We start from the raw sequence: 17,538 nt of genomic DNA, 5'->3' as shown, positions 1-17,538 counted from the left end.
CTGTATATATATATGTATATATGTATATATATATATATATATATATATATTTGTTTTTGGGGGTGCAGGTGGACAGCTGTATGCAACTGGTTGCCTAGAAACGTAGAATTCCTGTTTCTCGTTTCGCGCGTGAGTGGTCGGAGTTTTAAACCAATTCGTGGAACCCGACGTTCGTCGTGGGTCTATCTGTGGAACGATTTGGAACGAAAACGCACGTTTCTCTGCAGGAAAGACTTCGCAACGCACTGTGGATCTGTGTTTGCGGCGCGCATGTCCCTCTCCAGGAGTTAGAACGGGACAGGCCGCTGTGGGGCGGCCTCCGTGCATTGCACGACGGCAGCGAGACAGAAGCGGTTTTCGAACAAGCCGAGGCAGACGAAGGCCTCGGCGTCCCCCCCGCAGTTCGCGAAGTCGAGGACGAAGTGAGTTTTGGGAGAGCAGCCACGAGCGACAGCCACATGTTTGCTCGGTGTTCCACCCTAAGTGTCCCTCGAGGACTGCAGAGGCACACCCTACTTCCCCGCTCGCGAACCGCCTCGGGGATTTCGTTTGCGTCCCCGCGCTTCCGAACTCTTGTTCCTCCTCAGGGCCTTCCTCCTGTTCGCTTGCTTGTTCCTTTTCTCTTCCGTGTCTTTCGCTTCTGCCACAACGGCGCGCTTGGCGCTGCAAAAGAGAGTTTTTGTGTCGGTTTCCTGTCCCGCCTCACCGCGTCGGGGCGTCTCGCGTGCGCGCGCCTGCCTGGTGTCTGCGCAGATCTTCCAACTCCTGAAAACGCACCCTGAGTCGGTGGCGGCGCTACGGGCTCGACTCGCCACGGCGCCCGAAGTGTCGCTTGGAGCCTGTGAACGCGCAGAAAATCCTGGCGAGGCGGCGGAGACAGCGGAGACTCCCACAGGGGACAGCGAAAGCGTCTCAGCGAGCTCACCCGAGACGGGCGAGGACGAACGCGGCACGTGTCTGGAAAGAGACGCGCTTCTCTGCGGCTTCTACAGGTGCCCGATTCTCGTCAAGGCGGACGCGCAAAACGGGACATCTGTCTCTTCTGGTGGCGTTGCCGTACTCGTCGACTTCACGTCTTTCCCAGATTTCGCCGAGCCTTCAGACCTTTTCCTCTCCTTGAAAAACCGACACCTTCGCCTCGCAGGATACACGCCGGTAAGAACACAACACGAACCGAAAGAACTCTCGGCGATACTTTTGGATATATAGATAGACAGATAGATAGATATATACAGATAGATAGATGTCTGCTTGTATGTATATTCAAGTATCTTTATTTGTGAATGGAACAGACTGAAAGAGAGATATCGATTCCGAGGGACGGTGTCTCTCTGCATGTACAAACGCCACACGTTTAAGTTCTTGATCATGTATATCAATACATCCTATCCACGTGCACATATATATATATATATATGTATATATACATGTATACAAATACGTATAGATGTACGGGTGGATACAAGTGTGTGAATCCGTGAGTTTTCGTGTTTTGTTCTGCTCGCTTGCTGTCGAGCGATTTCTCTTGACTGCCCGAGTTCGCTCTGCTCATTTACCGAGTATCAACTTAGATGCACAGATGGACATCGTTTTCATCGAACACACCTGTTATTGCTGGGTGTGCTTTAAAGGCTTTAGACATTTCTAACAGTTCAACATCAACTAGTTGGACTCTGCTTTTTGTTATGCCCGCAGCTCGTCGTTCGTCTGTCGGAGTGGGAAGCCTTCGACAGCGCAGCCGAGAAGCAGGCGTACATCGTCTCCCGTCTCCTGCCTTTCTAATCCCCCTTTCGCTCCTCGTCTCCGAACGCCATCGCACGTCCCGTCTCCCCCGTTTCCCTCACCGTCTTCTGGAAAAGCACCATCGCGTGGCGAGTTCTCCCCTGATTCTGCTCATCCTTTTGCTTCTTCTTCTCCTGTTGTTTCTCCTTCTCCTTCCCCTTCATCTTCTTCTCCTTCTTCTTCCTTCCCCTTCTTTTTCGTCGTCTCCTTCTTCCCCGACGCACCTCGATGCTCTGCAGGTTCCCTTCTTTCGAGTTCAACACTTTGCCTGCGTTTTTGCTTCGCGAGCGAAGGGAGTTCACGGCTGGCAGAGGCGACTCGTGGAGCGAAGCCCGACGGCCCAGACGCAGGCCGCGAGGCGGAAAACGCAGAAACGAAAAAGGAGACGTGGGGCGAGAAGTGTGAAACCCGTGCGCGAGTGCTTGCGATACGTGTCTCGTCTCGTGGTGGGGAAAGTGGCGACGCGTCGCGAAGCCTCCATGTCCTCTGAGGGGATCCCCAAAACGCGCTCGGTGGACATTTCCCAAAACGTTACGGCCTTCCGCTTGTGGCGCGCGTGGCTGAACTCCTGCCACGCTACGACGACGCGCTACGCCGATCCTCGTCTCAAGGGCCCTCTTCTCCTGTCATGCTGCGTGTATGTGTGCATGTCTCTCAAGAGCTTAATAACCGCATCCCATTCAGTGTCTCTACCTCTCTCTGCATGTGTCTCCCTTCTGCGTTTCGTTCTACCTCCCTCTCTCGGTAGTTCTCTCCACCTTCAGATTTCTCGGCATTTCTCTCTGTCTCTCCACGTCTCTGTACATCTCTTTCCATCGCTCTGCCTTCCTAGCTGTTTGCATCTCCCGGTATTTCTCTCCATCTCCAAAGATAGCTCTATCAAACCAGTGTCTGCATGCCAAAGTAACTGCGGCTGGGACGGAATGTGAATGAAAACTGGACCAGCGAGGCTCGCCGCCACACGCGTCTCTGGCGCTCGCTCGACGGCGCGAAACGCCGCAACGAGAAGAAGCGGAAAGAAAAAGACGCGTTCCTCGTCCTCTTGGAGGCCAACGTCGAAGGTGACCACTCGCGCGCCTTCCACGCATGCAGTCAATAAATAAAAGAATATATATGTAAGTATTCGCATATATATGAAAGTACAGATGTATATAAAAGTACAGATATATAAACGTAGCGATAGACAAGTGTATATACGAATAAGTGTGTAGGAGAGTCGCCACGTCTCGGAGTCTTACGCGATTGTTTTCAAAACGCGCATGAGCCTCCAGCAGCACAGAGTGTGCCGAGTCCCCCACGAATGAAAAGCAAAGGCCGCCCGCTACGAGGTTCAACCTTTCTCTCCTCTGCCTCTCTCAGCTGTCCTCCGTCTTCCTCCTTGTTGTTCTTCGAGTTTGTCTTTAATCGTGGGCCTTTTTTCTTTTCCACGCCTATGTCTTCCCCCTGTGGCGAGGAGAACGCGGAGTGGAGACTCCAGCGAGCGCGGCAGAGACTGGTAGCCTAACAGAAGAAAAACAGCTGTCTTTCGCGTTCTCCCAGTCGCGCGCGATTTCGTGGAACTGACCGGAAACGCCTGCCCCATCCCTCGGCGCTTTTCCACGCTTTTCCGCGGTGCTATTCTTTCTCTCTGTCTCTGGCTCACCGCGTGTCCATTCTCCGCACGAAAAACCACAGGCGACGGAGACGAAGCGCGGAAACGAGGCGGCAACCAAGAGAGAGGACAAGCCGCCACGCCACCGGCTTTCCTTCTGGGGATTCCCTCATGTGGGTTGAGTTTCGCCGTCCACAGATTGGAGGTGAAACGAGCAAACGCAGAACAAGCACGAGAGAGAAAAACGCGATGAAAGAGGAAGACCGCAGTCCCTGCAAGGTGTGCTGAGGTTTTCTCTTTTCTGTTCCTTCTTTCCGGGAAGGAAAACGAGAACGAAACCCGGAGTCCGCCGCCACTCTTCCTCACCACGAAAAACGCACCCTCGCGTAAAATGTTCACGTTCTCCGCATTTGCCCCTCCCCCGCTTCGTTTGCTTCACAACTTGAACAAGGACATCCAGTGCGCCTGTCCCCTGGGCAAAACGCCCTCGCGCCTCCCTCAGTTTCCCCTGTCTTCTCAGGGACGCTCGTTGTCTGTCGGGAAAATCTAAATCCCCAGCATCTTGGCGTGATGCGCTGTCGGTACACCTCCCTGCCGAGTGTTCTGTCCTGACGTCGAGGCTGCCTCCGAGGGCTTCATTCCCGGGAACCTGAGGACCGGAACGAAGAAACGGAGAAAGCTCATTGTGAGTCGTCCTGAGGAGAGACGCTTCGCAGCCTTTACGCGCAAGGGGTTCAGCGAGAGAAAACACAAACGAACTGAGAGAGATTGAAGTGATTCTTTGCCGGACGTGTGCATGCATCTGCTCGTTCTACGAAACAGAGCATTCAGGCAGTGTCTGTCAAAGCCTTTTTGTGTCGCCTTCGTTTTCAGCCTTTTCCATCCGGCGATCGAGTCAACGAGACCAACTAGAAACGAAGGCGCGGAACGTGCGCTTTCGTTTCGTCTCAGTACACAGAGACATCGTATTCAGCCGAGCGTATATGCCCACAATAACCTCCATACTATATATCTATAGATCGACAGATAGATATCCATTTGCACGCATGTGCATCCATCTATAGAGACATATGTACATACCACCCCACTGAGAGAAAGATTCAAAGACACATTCACAAAAGGCGGGAGACAGATGTAAAGAGATAGAGAAGGAGCTAGAGAGACGAAGACGTGACAGAGAGAGAGGAAACGAAAGGGACACATATGAATAGATCTAGACAGATCGAGAGATTAGAAAAGTAGATAGATATTGGCAGCACGATCGGCACGTCCCTTGGACGAATGTCCACTTTCATGCTCCTGCAAACTCTGAGGTCTCTTGTACGACCTGGCATGGCACCGAGTCGCGAACGTAAGCTGGCGGCACGAAGGTGGAGCTTCAGCCCCTCGATGGCCGTCGTGCCTCACTTGGCTATGGAGATGGCCTCTTCAAGTAGGGACGATTGCGTGGCAAAGTCGTCAGGCAACAACTCGTCGCTATTTCCTCTCTTCTCCATCTCTCGGAGCATCTCCACCAGATGCCGCTGTCGATCCAACAGCGTCTGTCGAAGACCCGCCAGGACAGGCGCTTTCGCCATGGCCACGCTGGAAAAAAGAAAAAACAGAACAAGAAACGCACAAGACCACGGCACTGCTCTACCATTTTCTCCATCTTCCTTCTGTATGGCTCCGTCTCTTTCTCTCCCCCTTTCTTTCTCTTTCTCCCTTTCTTTCTCTTTCTCCCTTTCTTTCTCTTTCTCCTTCTCTTTCGCTTTCTCCATCTCTTTCGCTTTCTCCCGTCCTCTCTCTTCTCTCCATGTGTATTCTTGGGGCCTACCGGTGTTGCTGAAGAAGAGCAATCGCCAGCTGAACGACGGTCTCACTGAACTGAATATCTGAGAAGCAAAACTCGAACATCGCTTCCATCATTCATAACGTTCCGTGCCTCTTCGATCTCTTCACTCGCTTCCTTCCCTTCGTTGCGTTCCAATTTCCCATGTTTCTCTCGGTCTTCCCTTCCGCATTCCTGCGGCGCGTGGTGTGTCTGAAACAAGTCTTAGCCTCCCAGAAATCACGGTTTCGCCATGGCAAAAGTGACAGGTGCACACCTGCGCAAACACTCGTCGTCTTCCCTTCCTCTCTCCTTACGCCTCGAGTCTGCTGTCTGTACACCTCGTGACTTCCTTGCCGCTTAACTTCTCCCCATGAAACCCCTCCGAAGCGCAATGCTCCCGCAAGCAACCTCTCCTTCTTCCCTGACTCCCGTCCCTCTTTTTCCACGTGCCGTTCCCTCTTCTTCTCTTTTTCCTTCTGCATTTCCCCTCTTCGTCGGGTCTCTCATGCTCATCCACTTACTGGTGAAGGGCGTGTGTTCGAGCAAGGCGCCGACAGCTCCGGGGAGATCAAACTTCTCCACTTGAGCGTAGCCGAGAAGCTGTTCCTGCAGCAGGTGGCGTGTAAGCGACGCTGCCTTCTCTTGGTACTGCACAGCGAAAAACCAAAGACGCCAGAGACCGCTTCTGCCTATTTCTCGGAAACAACGTGATGTGGAAGGACACTAACATTCAACGGTTTTATCTGTCTGAATCAGGCTGGTGGTGAAGTGTTGTAAACAGTCGCGAAGATCTGGGTCGTCTTTTTATTTAGTGAGACGTACAGACACCTGCAGAGGGCGGGAGACGCCTAGACTTTTATCCCCAAAAAACCGAAGACGTGTCTCGCAAAAACGTTCGCCCAGACATTTTCCAGACGGCGCGACGAGCACAGAGAGACCCTCGGAACAAAATGCACGGAGACGGGAGGCGAAAAAAGCAAACGCACCTTCTCGTCACGCGAGTGCATTGCATGCACAAGAATAGCCAAGCCGCCTGCATTGACAAACGCCAGCTCCGACTGCCGATGGTGCCGCACCTCGCACGCCAGTGCCGTGAGAGCTTTCACCCGCAGAGACGAGTTCGCTGGTGCTTCTTTCACCAAATTCATCAAAAGGGCCAAACCCTGAAGACGCGCAAACGCAAAAGGGGAACGCAGAGAGATACGGCAGCATGAACAACGCGACACACACGCGGAGACACTTGAGGACACTTGGAGACACCGACACAGTCATCTTGACTCGAGCCTCTCTCGGACCCCGACCAAAGAAAGCCTCCAAGAGTTACAATATCAAAAATACGTAGGTTGTCGGCAGTTCATCACTCCATTAATATATACACATGCTCGTACACACATGTACATATATATATATATATACATATATATATATATATATGCATATAGACGTCTATGATACATGTAAAACGTTAACCCTATTCAACGAACACGCACGTGCACACAACTAGTGATATATAAATATAATTGTTACTACGTTTGTATATGTGTAGCTGATGTGTATAAGCGAATGTGTCGAAGGTGGTGTGTACTTACTTGTTGTTTATAAACCGCTTCTTGTATTTGCGGGTTGTTTGCGACGATGAGGGAGAGAATTGTGAGAGCTGTGTTGACAACTGTTGCAGCGAGTGCTGCATCGTCTTCTTCACTTGTCACGGGAGGGCGTTCGTGATGCGTTTCGTGCGCTTGCGCGGCTGTGGAGCAAGTTGCGAGGAGGCGCAAACAGGGTTGGAGGGCGCCTAGTCTGAAGGCGGGAACCCACGCGAAAGCGTCACAGGAAAAGCGATGATTGGCGCTCACGAAGCCACGAGAAGCGTTTGTGGCGGACACAACCGGGAAGGAATGCGTTACACGGACAGCGGATACGCGCGCGAGACGTGAGACAAACATACGTAAACGTGGAAACAGCGGAAGCCGTGGGAGCGAGACACACGGCTAGAGGCCAGCGGGGCCGCTCTCGCCTAAGGCGTGCTGAAGAACGCTCCGCGCGATATTTCTAGAAAAGCGGGGCACTGGAGAGTGCGAAAGATCCAGGGAGATGAGGCCCAAGGTCGGAAGGAAGCAAAAGCGGTTCCACGAGGAGACAGAAACGAAGGCACGAAGAAGCAACCGACAGCAAAAACCCGCATCGTGAGAGAGATGCAGCGAGGTTGAGAGAGATGTAGAGGTAGATGTACGTATACGTGGATATTGGTAGATCCAGGTAAACAAGTAGATGGATCTAGACCGTGATACAGATAGACCGGTGTGTCGCTATACATCAATATATATATATATATATATACATACATACATATGGACTCACGCATAGACGCAAATCTACACATAATCGGCAGGTTGATAGATCTATAGATATGGAAGATCGAAAAGTAGCGATCCCTAGCCACGCTTCGACACAGTGACACACATGCAGACACAGCGAGAAAGAAACTAAAAAAACCAGTAAAGTGCCCGGAGACATGCATGTAGACATAAGGGAGCGCAGATATATGCTGGGAAAAGCAAAGCCCTACTTTTCGAAATCTCGTGCGAGTTCGGAGTAGTCGTCGATCAGGCGTTCGATGACTGAAAGGGCTGCGACGAGGTTGCGAGCTGAAGAAAAGGCAGAAAACCGAAACGCACTGAAGAAAAACGCGACTCGCCCCAGCGCGCTTTGCCGTCTTTCTCGCGCCGCTGTCCCTTCACGCGGGCGAGAGGTCCGAGCGCATTTGGGCGCAAGCGCGGAGAGCCACAGGAAAGAAGGAGGTGCGAAAAAGGCGCGTTTGGGCATGGCAGAGAAAACCCGGAACGTGGAGAGAAAAGACGGAGCAAGGCGCGAGCCGAAAGACAAGCAAACGACGAAAAAACACGAACAAAAAGAAGAAACCAAAACACTAAACAAGACAGAACACCGAAGAACGAACGGATACAAGAGCCATCGACCGCGCCCCTCAGGACGTGTTGGAGCCTTCGAGAAGGGGGACAGGAAAAGGCAAGAGAAATGAGACACAGAGAGAGAAAGGAGAGACAGAGAGAGAAAGGAGAGACAAACGGAAGGGAGAGATAAAACGAGGGAGAAACAGATGGAGAGAGATAGAGAGCGGAAAGAAAAAAGAAAGATACAGAGAGAGGTTTACCGCGGGAGGAAGACGACTGAGATTGATAGAGAAGAGCAGCGGGGAGTCGGGAACAAGGCGTGTGGCGTTTTGAGAAAAAGAGAAACGAACGGGACAAGAAGGGAAACGTGAAGGTTTTTCAGACACCCTGCTTACGCCTGATGTTTGGATTTCCTTGATTGAAGCCGTCGATCACGGCCAGCTGCTCCGTGAGAACTTTTGCAGGATCTTCCTGGTGGTTCATCGCCTCGCGAATGGCGTTTTGCAGGAAATCGCAGTCCTCCTTGGACATACGCCGAGGCACCGTTCCATCTGGAAAGAAGAAGAGAAACCGGGTGAAGAACGAGAGACTAGTCGAGGCCAAAAAACGTGGACGGGGCAGAGAGTTTCGGGCCCGCAAGAAACTAGAGAGGGACAGCGAAGGGAAGGAACACGGAGAAGATACAGGAGAGGCGCTAAAGTCGAGGAGGAAGCGGGAGTGTTGGGAGAACACAACGGGGTCTGTTTCCATGAAGAGAAGCGTGGTTTTCTGTGCGCGTCGAAAGGCGCGTCACAGGAGGATGAGGGAAAGAGGACCTTCTTGTGAGAGGTGCGAACAAAGGGCGAGTGTCTGCGTCTCCTGCGTCTGGACTCCGAGCATGTTCTTCGGGCGCGCGCGCCTTACCGTGGTACTCCATGGACCAGCGATAGAGGCCAGGCCAGTTGACGCCACTTCGCGCCATGGTCGCGGAAGGAAGAAAAACAATCTTTATAGAGAGAGAAAGGCCTCGCAGGGGAGCCTCAGCGAGGGGAAAGACCAGAGAGTTTGAGACACGAACCAGGAAAAACGAGGAAGAAGAACACGGAGGCAGCGCGGGAGACCACACGAAGAAGGCGGGAAGGGGTTTTGAGTGGGGGCGTGAAAGACGCCTGGGAGAGACTTGGGGGGGAATGGAGAGCTGCCAGCGGAGAGAGGCGCGCGCAAACAGTGAAAAAGCAAGTCAACGCACTTGAGGTTGCTGCTGTCTCCAGAGAGGGAAGGAAAGAGAAGGAGTGGTTCTTTTTCCAGCCCGTGAGCGAGAAAGAGGCAGAAGAGGTGGCTGTGGGCTCCAGGTATGACGAGAAGAGCGAAAAAAGACAGAAAAGCAGCGGCAGATGGGGGAGAAACGGACGAAGGACGCGTTCCGTGACCTTAAGCAGAAGAAAGGGGAAGAGGAACAGAGACACGCACCACACCAGGGAGAGGAGCTGCGCCCGTTGAGAGGTCTCCGCGCGAAAACCAGTTCAAGCACACCGCACTCCGTTTCCGCACTCGCTCCACTTCCTGTCCTTGTTTTTCTGTTCTCGCTTGCTAGACAAGACGGAACAGCGGCGAGAAAGAGAGAAAGAGAGAACGAGGGAAGAGAGGAAGCGGTCTCGAAGGCGAGAAAACGAAAGAAAGGCGAAAAGACGCGCGAGACTCACAGCTTGAGCGGAAAATCGCGGGCTCCTCCCCTGCAGCTTCGCAGCTCTTCGTCGCTGATTTGACAAAAGAGAAAGTGAAAAGTGAGCAAAAGAGGTGGCAGGCGAGAACGGAGAAAGAGGGAGAGTTGCTTGATGTGTAGGTCGACGTCAAACGGATTGGAGAGAGAGAAAAGGCGTCGCTGGAGAATGGAGAAAATCACAGAAAAAACAGCGTGTGGTCTCTCTCCGCTGATCTTGAGCAGGCTCGACACAATGACGTGGCCGTTCCATTTACAGAAAGGGTAGCAAGCGAAGATGGACGGTCGGAAACCAAGAAACGAGGAAACGAAATGTAGAAAAGGAAAACAAGAAACAAGAACAAGAGACTGCAGAGAAGGGAAACAGTCAACACGGCGGAGAACGGGCTCGAGGCCAGTGTGCTGGAATGACAGGAAAGGGCGAGAGAGAAACGCGCGTTCTCCTTTGAAACTCAGGAGACAGAGACAGAAATCGCGTTTTTCTCTTTTCGTTTTCCCTCTTTATCTTCTCTTCTTCGACACCTTTTTCTCGCCTGGTGTTTCGGAGACACGCAACGCGCTCAGTACGGCAAGCGGTCTTGACGCAGTGATCACCTGCTTTCGCACTCTTTTTTTTCTTCTGCTCCCGGTGCCGTTCTCCCCTTCTCATTTCCCTTCATCTTAGCCTCTTCGTCTTCCTCTCTTCTTTTTGCTTCTTGACGCGTCTTTATTCTCCCTTCTTATTCTCTCTCATCGCCGTAGCTTCTTTCTTCCTCCCTTCTTCCTCCTCTGATCTTCGTCGTCTCTCCCTCCCTTTCTCCTTACCTTCACCTCCCTCACTTTCGCAGTTTCACCTTGTGCTCTCCAGCGTCAATGATGGCGCCCCAGAGTCCCCTTCTCTCTCTCTTTGTCTTCCTCTAGATCTCACTTCGTTTTTAGCCGGAACTGTGTCGCTTCTGTGCTGTTCTCGAAACTGCCAAGCGTTGAAACTCGTAAGGAACATTCTTCTTCCTGGACTCGCACGAAATCTACGAGAAATGCGCTGCCGCCCGCCAGTCACCGTGGCAGTGGAAACACAGTCTAGAAAAACGTTTCGCAGAAAAAGTTCCGTTTACGCATGACGATGGAAGACACTGCGGTGTCGACTTCGAGGTTCGAGAGAGCCTGCGAGAATGCGTGAAAAAAAGTAGCGTCTGCAGGTCTGCACTGAACAACAGCGTCCACGGAAGAAGGCTCTCCTCTTCGTCGTTTCCACCCAAAAAAGACACTGCAGAGCTGCCTTTTGTCCGTCCTGTCTTCCCGCCTTCTGAAAGTCGCAGAAAATCTGCCGGAAGACGGTGAAAAAAGCCGTCAAGCAATCGTAAAGACTTGGTTGTCTGTATCTCTCGTAACTGGAGTCACGTATAAAAGTAGTATCGGTACTGCAAAGTGCCCGTTCTTCCATTTGAGGGATCCCCTTCGGACTGTGAATCACTTGCGTAAAGACAAGTTCTGCTAATGGTGTGATTCTACCAATCCATCATATAGTTTCCCTCGGCACAAAAAAAACTCCACGGACAAGCACACGCACGAGTCCCTCTCTGTATAATAGGGTGCCAGGAACAAAAGGAAAATCTCAGATACACGTCCTTTCCTGAAGGGAAGAGTAGCCTCCTGGCGTAGAAAGCATCGCCTGCTCTGTGCCGAGGCCTCTTGGTTTCGCCTCGAAGGAAGGACACTGCAAAAAACTGTCGGTGTTCTCCCTAGTCGCGACGCGCATAAAAGGTGTCTGTGCCGTCTTTCCGCTGTGGAGCAAAAAGCCCGTCTAACTTTTTAAACGTTTTGTGTCGAAAAGGCTTCCAAACGAGCGACGGCGTGCCAGATCCAGAATGCGCTTTGCGAAGCTTTTTGCGCTGCTGAAAAAGCGGATCTCTGTGCACGAACGGTCATGTGCTTCGTGAGGGGGACTCAGGGGAGTGCTTCGACGCATGCAGGAAGAAGAGAACTGAAGTTTCTGCACTTTGAGCTAAAGCGCCACGAGAAAGCTGCCAAGCACTCCAGAAAAAGAAACGTGTAAGTATAATCATACGGAAAAATAAGTGTATCCACAAAATACGGCACAAACGCGTCGAGTTCGACGTCGGAGCGGGTGCTGTACAGACACGGGTCTTCGGGGACTTCCCCAGAGGGGAAAAGCGTCGTAGAGATGAAACACTTGTCGATATCGATAAAGACATCAATTTGTATACATTGAAAGTCTTCTGTGTCGTGGTATTGTTCCATCTACACCCTTACGTGTATATTGCAAACTTTTCACCCGTTTGTGTATATCTGTTTATATCACATATATCTGCTACATTAATGTGTATGTATGTTTATGCCAAAACCCCACGTTGGAAGGGGAGAACTCGAATGAAAGTGATGTCGAGGTGGCCAATTACATTCCGTAGAAGCATCTTTACACCAATCACTTGAGGCAGCCTCGGAGACTGTGCGCGTCTGAAGCGCGAGGCGGACCGGCGTCTCGCCTTATAGACGGCAGATACAAACGCGGGTCGCCTCTTTGATGACCAGATCTGTCCAAAACGGTTGCTTCTGAACGCCCGCTTCTTTACACTTCACGAAACCGAGTAAGTCAGCGAAACGAGCAGACAGTGCATGGAAACCGCGACAAGAAAGGACGGGCGCATACCGAGTGTGGAGGGTGTACGTACACAAAAAAAAACTCGGTGTCGCCCGTCTTTACGCGAAATGTGAGGGAAAAACATTCTCCCGTTCCTCTCTAACGCGCTTTCCTCCTTCCGGACCTCTCTCGAGAAAGACAGCGTCTCGCTCCCGGCGAGAAGGCAGAAAACGCGCCGGGGGACCCGTGCAGAAATATGCGCTGTACAGACACCAGCAGAAAAATGCACCGCGTGGCGGCGGCTCTTCGCCACCGCATGTGACACGCAGAAGATAGGTTTCTCCGAAAGAAACGAAAACCGATGGAAAACCAATTTCGATCTCTCCTGTAGCCCCCCCCCCCCCCGGCGAGTGCAGAATTCTGAGAACACTGGCAGATACACCCCAGGAAACAACCCGTTTACCTCGACTAACCCTTTCCGCGCAGCTCCTTTCTCGTCTCCTGGCAAGATCAGGGCGCGAGCCCCGAAATTCGATCCTTTGGATTTTCCGTCCACACAAAACAACACACGCGTGCACATGCACCACCTCCCTGGAGCTGCGTCTCCCTAGCGCTCTCTTCTTCCCCCCTCTTTTCGGCCCGTCCTGTTCTGTCTCTCTCTTTCATCTCTTTTTCTCATCGCTTTTCGCCGGGGCTTGGGGACGTCTCTTGCCCGGCTACTCGTCTCTATGATTGACTGCAGCGGGCTTCTCAGGCAGACGATGCACAACTGCCAAGACTCTCTCCCTCAATGTCTCCCTCTGTGCATCCCTTCCCTGTCTCCGTCACTCTCCGGCACGTGCCTTTTGCTATGCTGCTAGTCTCACATCGCCAAACCGCGCCTAACGCCTCCCAAAGAAGCGGCTCCGCACTGCGTGATCCGGCGGCCTCTGTGTCCCCGCAGTCAGGTTCCAAGCACACACACGCTGTGTCTCGATGTCTCTCCCTTCTCTCTTTCTTTCTCCCCCCAATCTCTCTCTTTCTCTCTCTCCCCCCTCTTTCTCTCTCTTTCTCTCTCTCCCCCCTCAATCTCTCTCTTTCTCTCTCTCCCCCCTCAATCTCTCTCTTTCTCTCTCTCCCCTCAATCTCTCTCTCCTTCCTCAAGCAATGATGTTTGGGTCCCAGCAGAAGTGGGTGTTGTCGCAGAGACGGTCAAGAAGAGTCATCTGCTCGTCGCTGAGACAGAAGTCGAACACGTGAGTGTCTTCAATCATGTGCGCCTCCTTCCGGCTGCACGGAATGATGTGGCAGTCGTGTTGCAAGGCCCAGCGCAGGAGCACCAACGCGGGCGTCACTCCGCACTCAACCGCAATCTGCGGAGACAACAGGCGAAAGAAAAGAGAGAAGTGCAAAGCACAGCGGCGGAGAAAAAGAGAAACGTCGGAACGGAAGGCGTCAGGAGACAAAAGACTAACGAAGGACAACCCACAGAGCAACCAGCAGGCGGCCGGCGATGCGGTCTTCCGTCGAGGAGAACAAACAAACAGAGAGCTCGATGGAACAGACAAGGACAAAGATTTCGAGGGTCGTGTTTGGGACAGCAAGCGTTGCGCCAGAGAAAACGACAAAACACACTCACTGCGAGAACAGTTGGGTGTCGGAGAAGACGAGGATCCCCCGAGCCCAGTGACGCGTAGGCTTGGATTCGCATGCCGTGCTTCTCGCCCCACTTGACCAGCTCTCGGTCGAAACAGAGCGGTTGGAACTCGATCTGAAGCAAGCAAAGCAGGCGCGCGCGGCAGTCCCTTTAAAAAACGAGTGGTTCTCCGCGCTTCGCGCGAGGCCGCGCCGAGAGAGAGGAAATCAAGTCACCTTTCTCTCGAGTCCTGCGTCGCGAATCCGAGACGGGTCTAACCATATCCCTGAGAGAGAAACTTCGAACTTACTTGGTTGACCATCGGAACGACTTCAACGCCATCTTCAATCAGATCTTCCAAGTGTCGAATCAAAAAGTTCGACACGCCGATGGCTCGAACCTGAGGGAAGACGGAGGGGACATGCAGAGAGCAAGCAAAAGAGATGCGCATAAAAAGCAATGCGGGCTTTTCGCCGAGCATCTGTGTGTCTTCCCTGCTCTCTCCAGATTCGTCCGCTTTCTTTCTGCTTAATGCTTGCTGGGTTTGTCTTTTCCTCGCCTTCTCTTCCCGTCGCTTCGCACTTCTCGTTCTCTTCAGCTATACCTCTCCTCTCTCTCTCGCTTCTTTACCTTCTTCTCTCTGTACAGCTGCTCCAGGGCTTGCCAGCACTCATGGCGCAGCCGCCTGTTTTCACGACTCGAGCTTTTGTGGCCTCGGACACCTGCGGAGACACGCAAAAACAAAAAGAGCGGATACACATGAATAATGATGAATTTGCACGCATGCATATCTGTGTCTCTTTACGAACCATATATCTACGAGTCTGCCCATACATATACAGTTGTCTCTTCAGGAAGATGTCGAGAATAGAGATGGAGAGGTAAAGGACAGAGTGAGAGTCTTCATATAAGGCAAGTGTACATACGCCCAGACAGAAAACATATAAAAAAACTGGTACACATCGCAGGCTACACGACACATAAATCCAGACTCGGAGACACACACACACACGAGCGCACACGAGCGCACACGAAGCGAGACTAGCCGTTTCTCGCCGCCACCATCCAGAAATATCTTCAGTCCATGGGGAAAGAAGTAGAAAGATGCCGGTTCCCGAAATCACTTAGCAGAGCAGAAGTTATACATTCATGCATATAAATGGATACGAAGAAACCTGGACGAATTCGCGGGGCGCACGCAGAGGCAGTACGCCCCGGTGTATGTGCCCTTGTCGTGAAGAATCCTTCTCAACCGTTCTGAATTTACCTGGCCAGTGAATGAGGTAGAGGTCGAGTTGCTCAACGCCCAGCCGCTTCATTGACATGAGCGCAGCCTCGTACGCCCGCTGTCTCCCTCCGGCGGCGTCTTTGGGGCTAATTTTCGAAGTCAGGAAGACACCCAAATTACTCGCCTCTCTGCGACAGCGAATGTTCATTTCGCAGTCGTCTCTCAGATACAACTGCCACGGAAATCCTCGAGCTCCTGACGCACAAACAAAACGCGAGGGGAAAACGACGATAGGGACTGATATGTCAAAACAGAAAAACAAGGAGAAGCTTGGTTCCACAAGGCGCAGACCCTTGCCGCCGACTCTGCAACAGCGTTCGGGAAGGCGTTTCGGGGGGAAACGCTTCATGCACAGGAAGAGAAGAAGAATCAAGCGACAAAACGAAGACACGAGAAAGCAAACCGATCGGAGCTGGCTACGACGATATACACCCGGAATATTGCTGCTGTTTCTTCCGCAGCCAGTCGCTCATCTCCTACCCTTTTGTTTCTCTCCCTTCTCTCCCCGGTTTCTCTCCCTTCTCTTCCCTTTGTCTTTCTCGTCTCCTTCAGCGCACCGGCGTCTCTGAGGGCTTTGCCGACTTCTTCTTCGTTCCGGTAGACGCTGGCGGTGTCGATGAGCATGATTTGTCTGAGGGAGACGGCGCGCTGGACAGCAGTCATGCATTCTTCGCCGTGCAGGCGGTACGTCCCGAGGCCGAGAAGGGGGAATAGTACGCCGTTCCGCAGGCTGACGCAAAGCGGCGTCGGATGGGGTGGAGGGCGCGGCGACGCCTCGCGCATCCAGGCGTGCATGTGGTGGCTGTTGCCCCGGCTGCGAGAGGAGATCGACGAGCTCGAGGAAAGGTGTTTCATGTGGAACTCGCGCTCGCCTCCAGAGGGTAGCGTGTAGAGCGTGTGCGAGCCGTGCGGCGCGTGGGCCAGGCAGGCGACCTTCCCGGGACGCAACAGCGAGAAGAACGATGCCGCCGAGCGCGAGGGCCGAATGGCAGGCACCTGGGGCCGGAGATGGGGGTCGGAGTGGAGCCCTTGACGAGCCTCGCGTTTGTCTTCAAGGCGCGCCGATGGCTCCGACGGGAGAGGCGCGGAACAGGAGACAAACGGCGTTGTCAAGTGCAGCGCAGGCGGGGCAAAGGAGCAATACGAGGCCGAACGGGCCGTGGGGAGCGAGGGCGACGCGGCGTGTCCCGCGCGCGGCGACGTCTCCAGAGGGTCTGAGGCCTCCGGGGAAGGCGAGGGAGAGGCGGGGGCGTGAGGCGCCGAGCAGACTCGCGACTCCGCTGGACACGCAGGCGGCTGAGAGGCTTGGAAGCACGGAAACGCGGACGCAGACGGCGAACAAGTCCCCGACGGGGAGGCCTTCGCCGTGGAAGAAGACATCGACGGGCGCTGGCTGCTGGCGTGGGACGGCGCAGCCTGGCGCTTGCGCGACGAGAAGAAGTTAAAGAACGACGCATTTTTCGCAGAGCTGCGAGAGGAAAACGAGGACAGCAAGCACAGGAAGAAGCGGGCGAAAGAAGAGGGGGGGGGGGGGGGGGGGGGGGGGGGCCATATCTCCATAAATTTGCGAGAAGAGGGGTTTGTCCCCAAACCATGGGGGGCGGGAAGAAAAAACCCGAGCCCTCTATCTTGGACCGGTGGGAAAGGGGGAAAAATTCCCATGACATGCCCCGGAAAAAAGGAAAAAAACCCCGTGGGAAGAGGAAGGGCCCGAAATCAGGATTGGTCCAGGGGGCCCCTCCCCGGGTCTCGGGGATTTCTGTGGGGGCTTTACCCCGGGCCTCACCTTTAAACCCGAGAAAACCCAGCCTGTGCCCTGGGTTGAAACGCCTTGAGAAAAACTGGCGTTTTGGGTTTATAAGCTCTCCCTTTTGAAAAGCGGGGGAAAACGGGGGGGGTTTTCCACCCCGGCTTTTTGTTCCTCCAAAGATCCAGCGTCCGCAGAATCTTCTGGGACCCTCTCGTTTTAAGGGTACTACCTTGTTAAATTTCCTTTTGGGGTAAGACCGGGAGAAAAGGGCGAAACCCCGAGGGGGGCCTCCGTGAGAAGGGGAACTGGGAGCGCGCTCCCCCCCCTTCGCCCATTGGTTGTCCCCTGGGATACCAGGCGGTGGAATTCACTCTCTGGAACTTGGGAAGCGGAGGGGTTCCCGTTTAAAAAAATTTGTTTTCCCTAGCGCTGGAACCCCCCGCCGTGCCCCGCATTTCCGCGGAAAAAATTGGGTAATACCGTCGGGGCGGGCGCCACTTCTCCGGAGAA

At 53.3% G+C, this 17,538-nt stretch overlaps 2 protein-coding genes across 2 annotated transcripts; both read right to left on the bottom strand.

Annotated features, from left to right (window-relative positions):
* Positions 1 to 3,919: 3,919 nt before the first annotated feature.
* Positions 3,920 to 9,056, bottom strand: NCLIV_033830 (hypothetical protein; the record flags this gene model as incomplete). Its single annotated transcript, XM_003883579.1, has 9 exons — positions 3,920 to 4,022; positions 4,781 to 4,957; positions 5,190 to 5,247; positions 5,708 to 5,834; positions 6,173 to 6,349; positions 6,776 to 6,983; positions 7,753 to 7,831; positions 8,491 to 8,646; positions 8,999 to 9,056. 9 exons carry the CDS (start codon positions 9,054 to 9,056, stop codon positions 3,920 to 3,922), a joined length of 1,143 nt encoding a protein of 380 aa, XP_003883628.1.
* A 4,458-nt stretch (positions 9,057 to 13,514) lies between these two features.
* NCLIV_033820 (Oxidoreductase, aldo/keto reductase family,related) lies at positions 13,515 to 16,838 on the bottom strand (the record flags this gene model as incomplete). Its single annotated transcript, XM_003883578.1, has 6 exons — positions 13,515 to 13,727; positions 13,994 to 14,125; positions 14,301 to 14,390; positions 14,621 to 14,712; positions 15,258 to 15,473; positions 15,836 to 16,838. 6 exons carry the CDS (start codon positions 16,836 to 16,838, stop codon positions 13,515 to 13,517), a joined length of 1,746 nt encoding a protein of 581 aa, XP_003883627.1.
* Between the last annotated feature and the right edge of the window lie 700 nt (positions 16,839 to 17,538).

Source organism: Neospora caninum, chromosome VIII, assembly GCF_000208865.1.
Source record: "Neospora caninum Liverpool complete genome, chromosome VIII".
NCBI classification, from domain to species: domain Eukaryota; phylum Apicomplexa; class Conoidasida; order Eucoccidiorida; family Sarcocystidae; genus Neospora; species Neospora caninum.
Note: the sequence above shows the minus strand (reverse complement) of the source record. Positions and strands in the feature narration are given on the sequence as shown.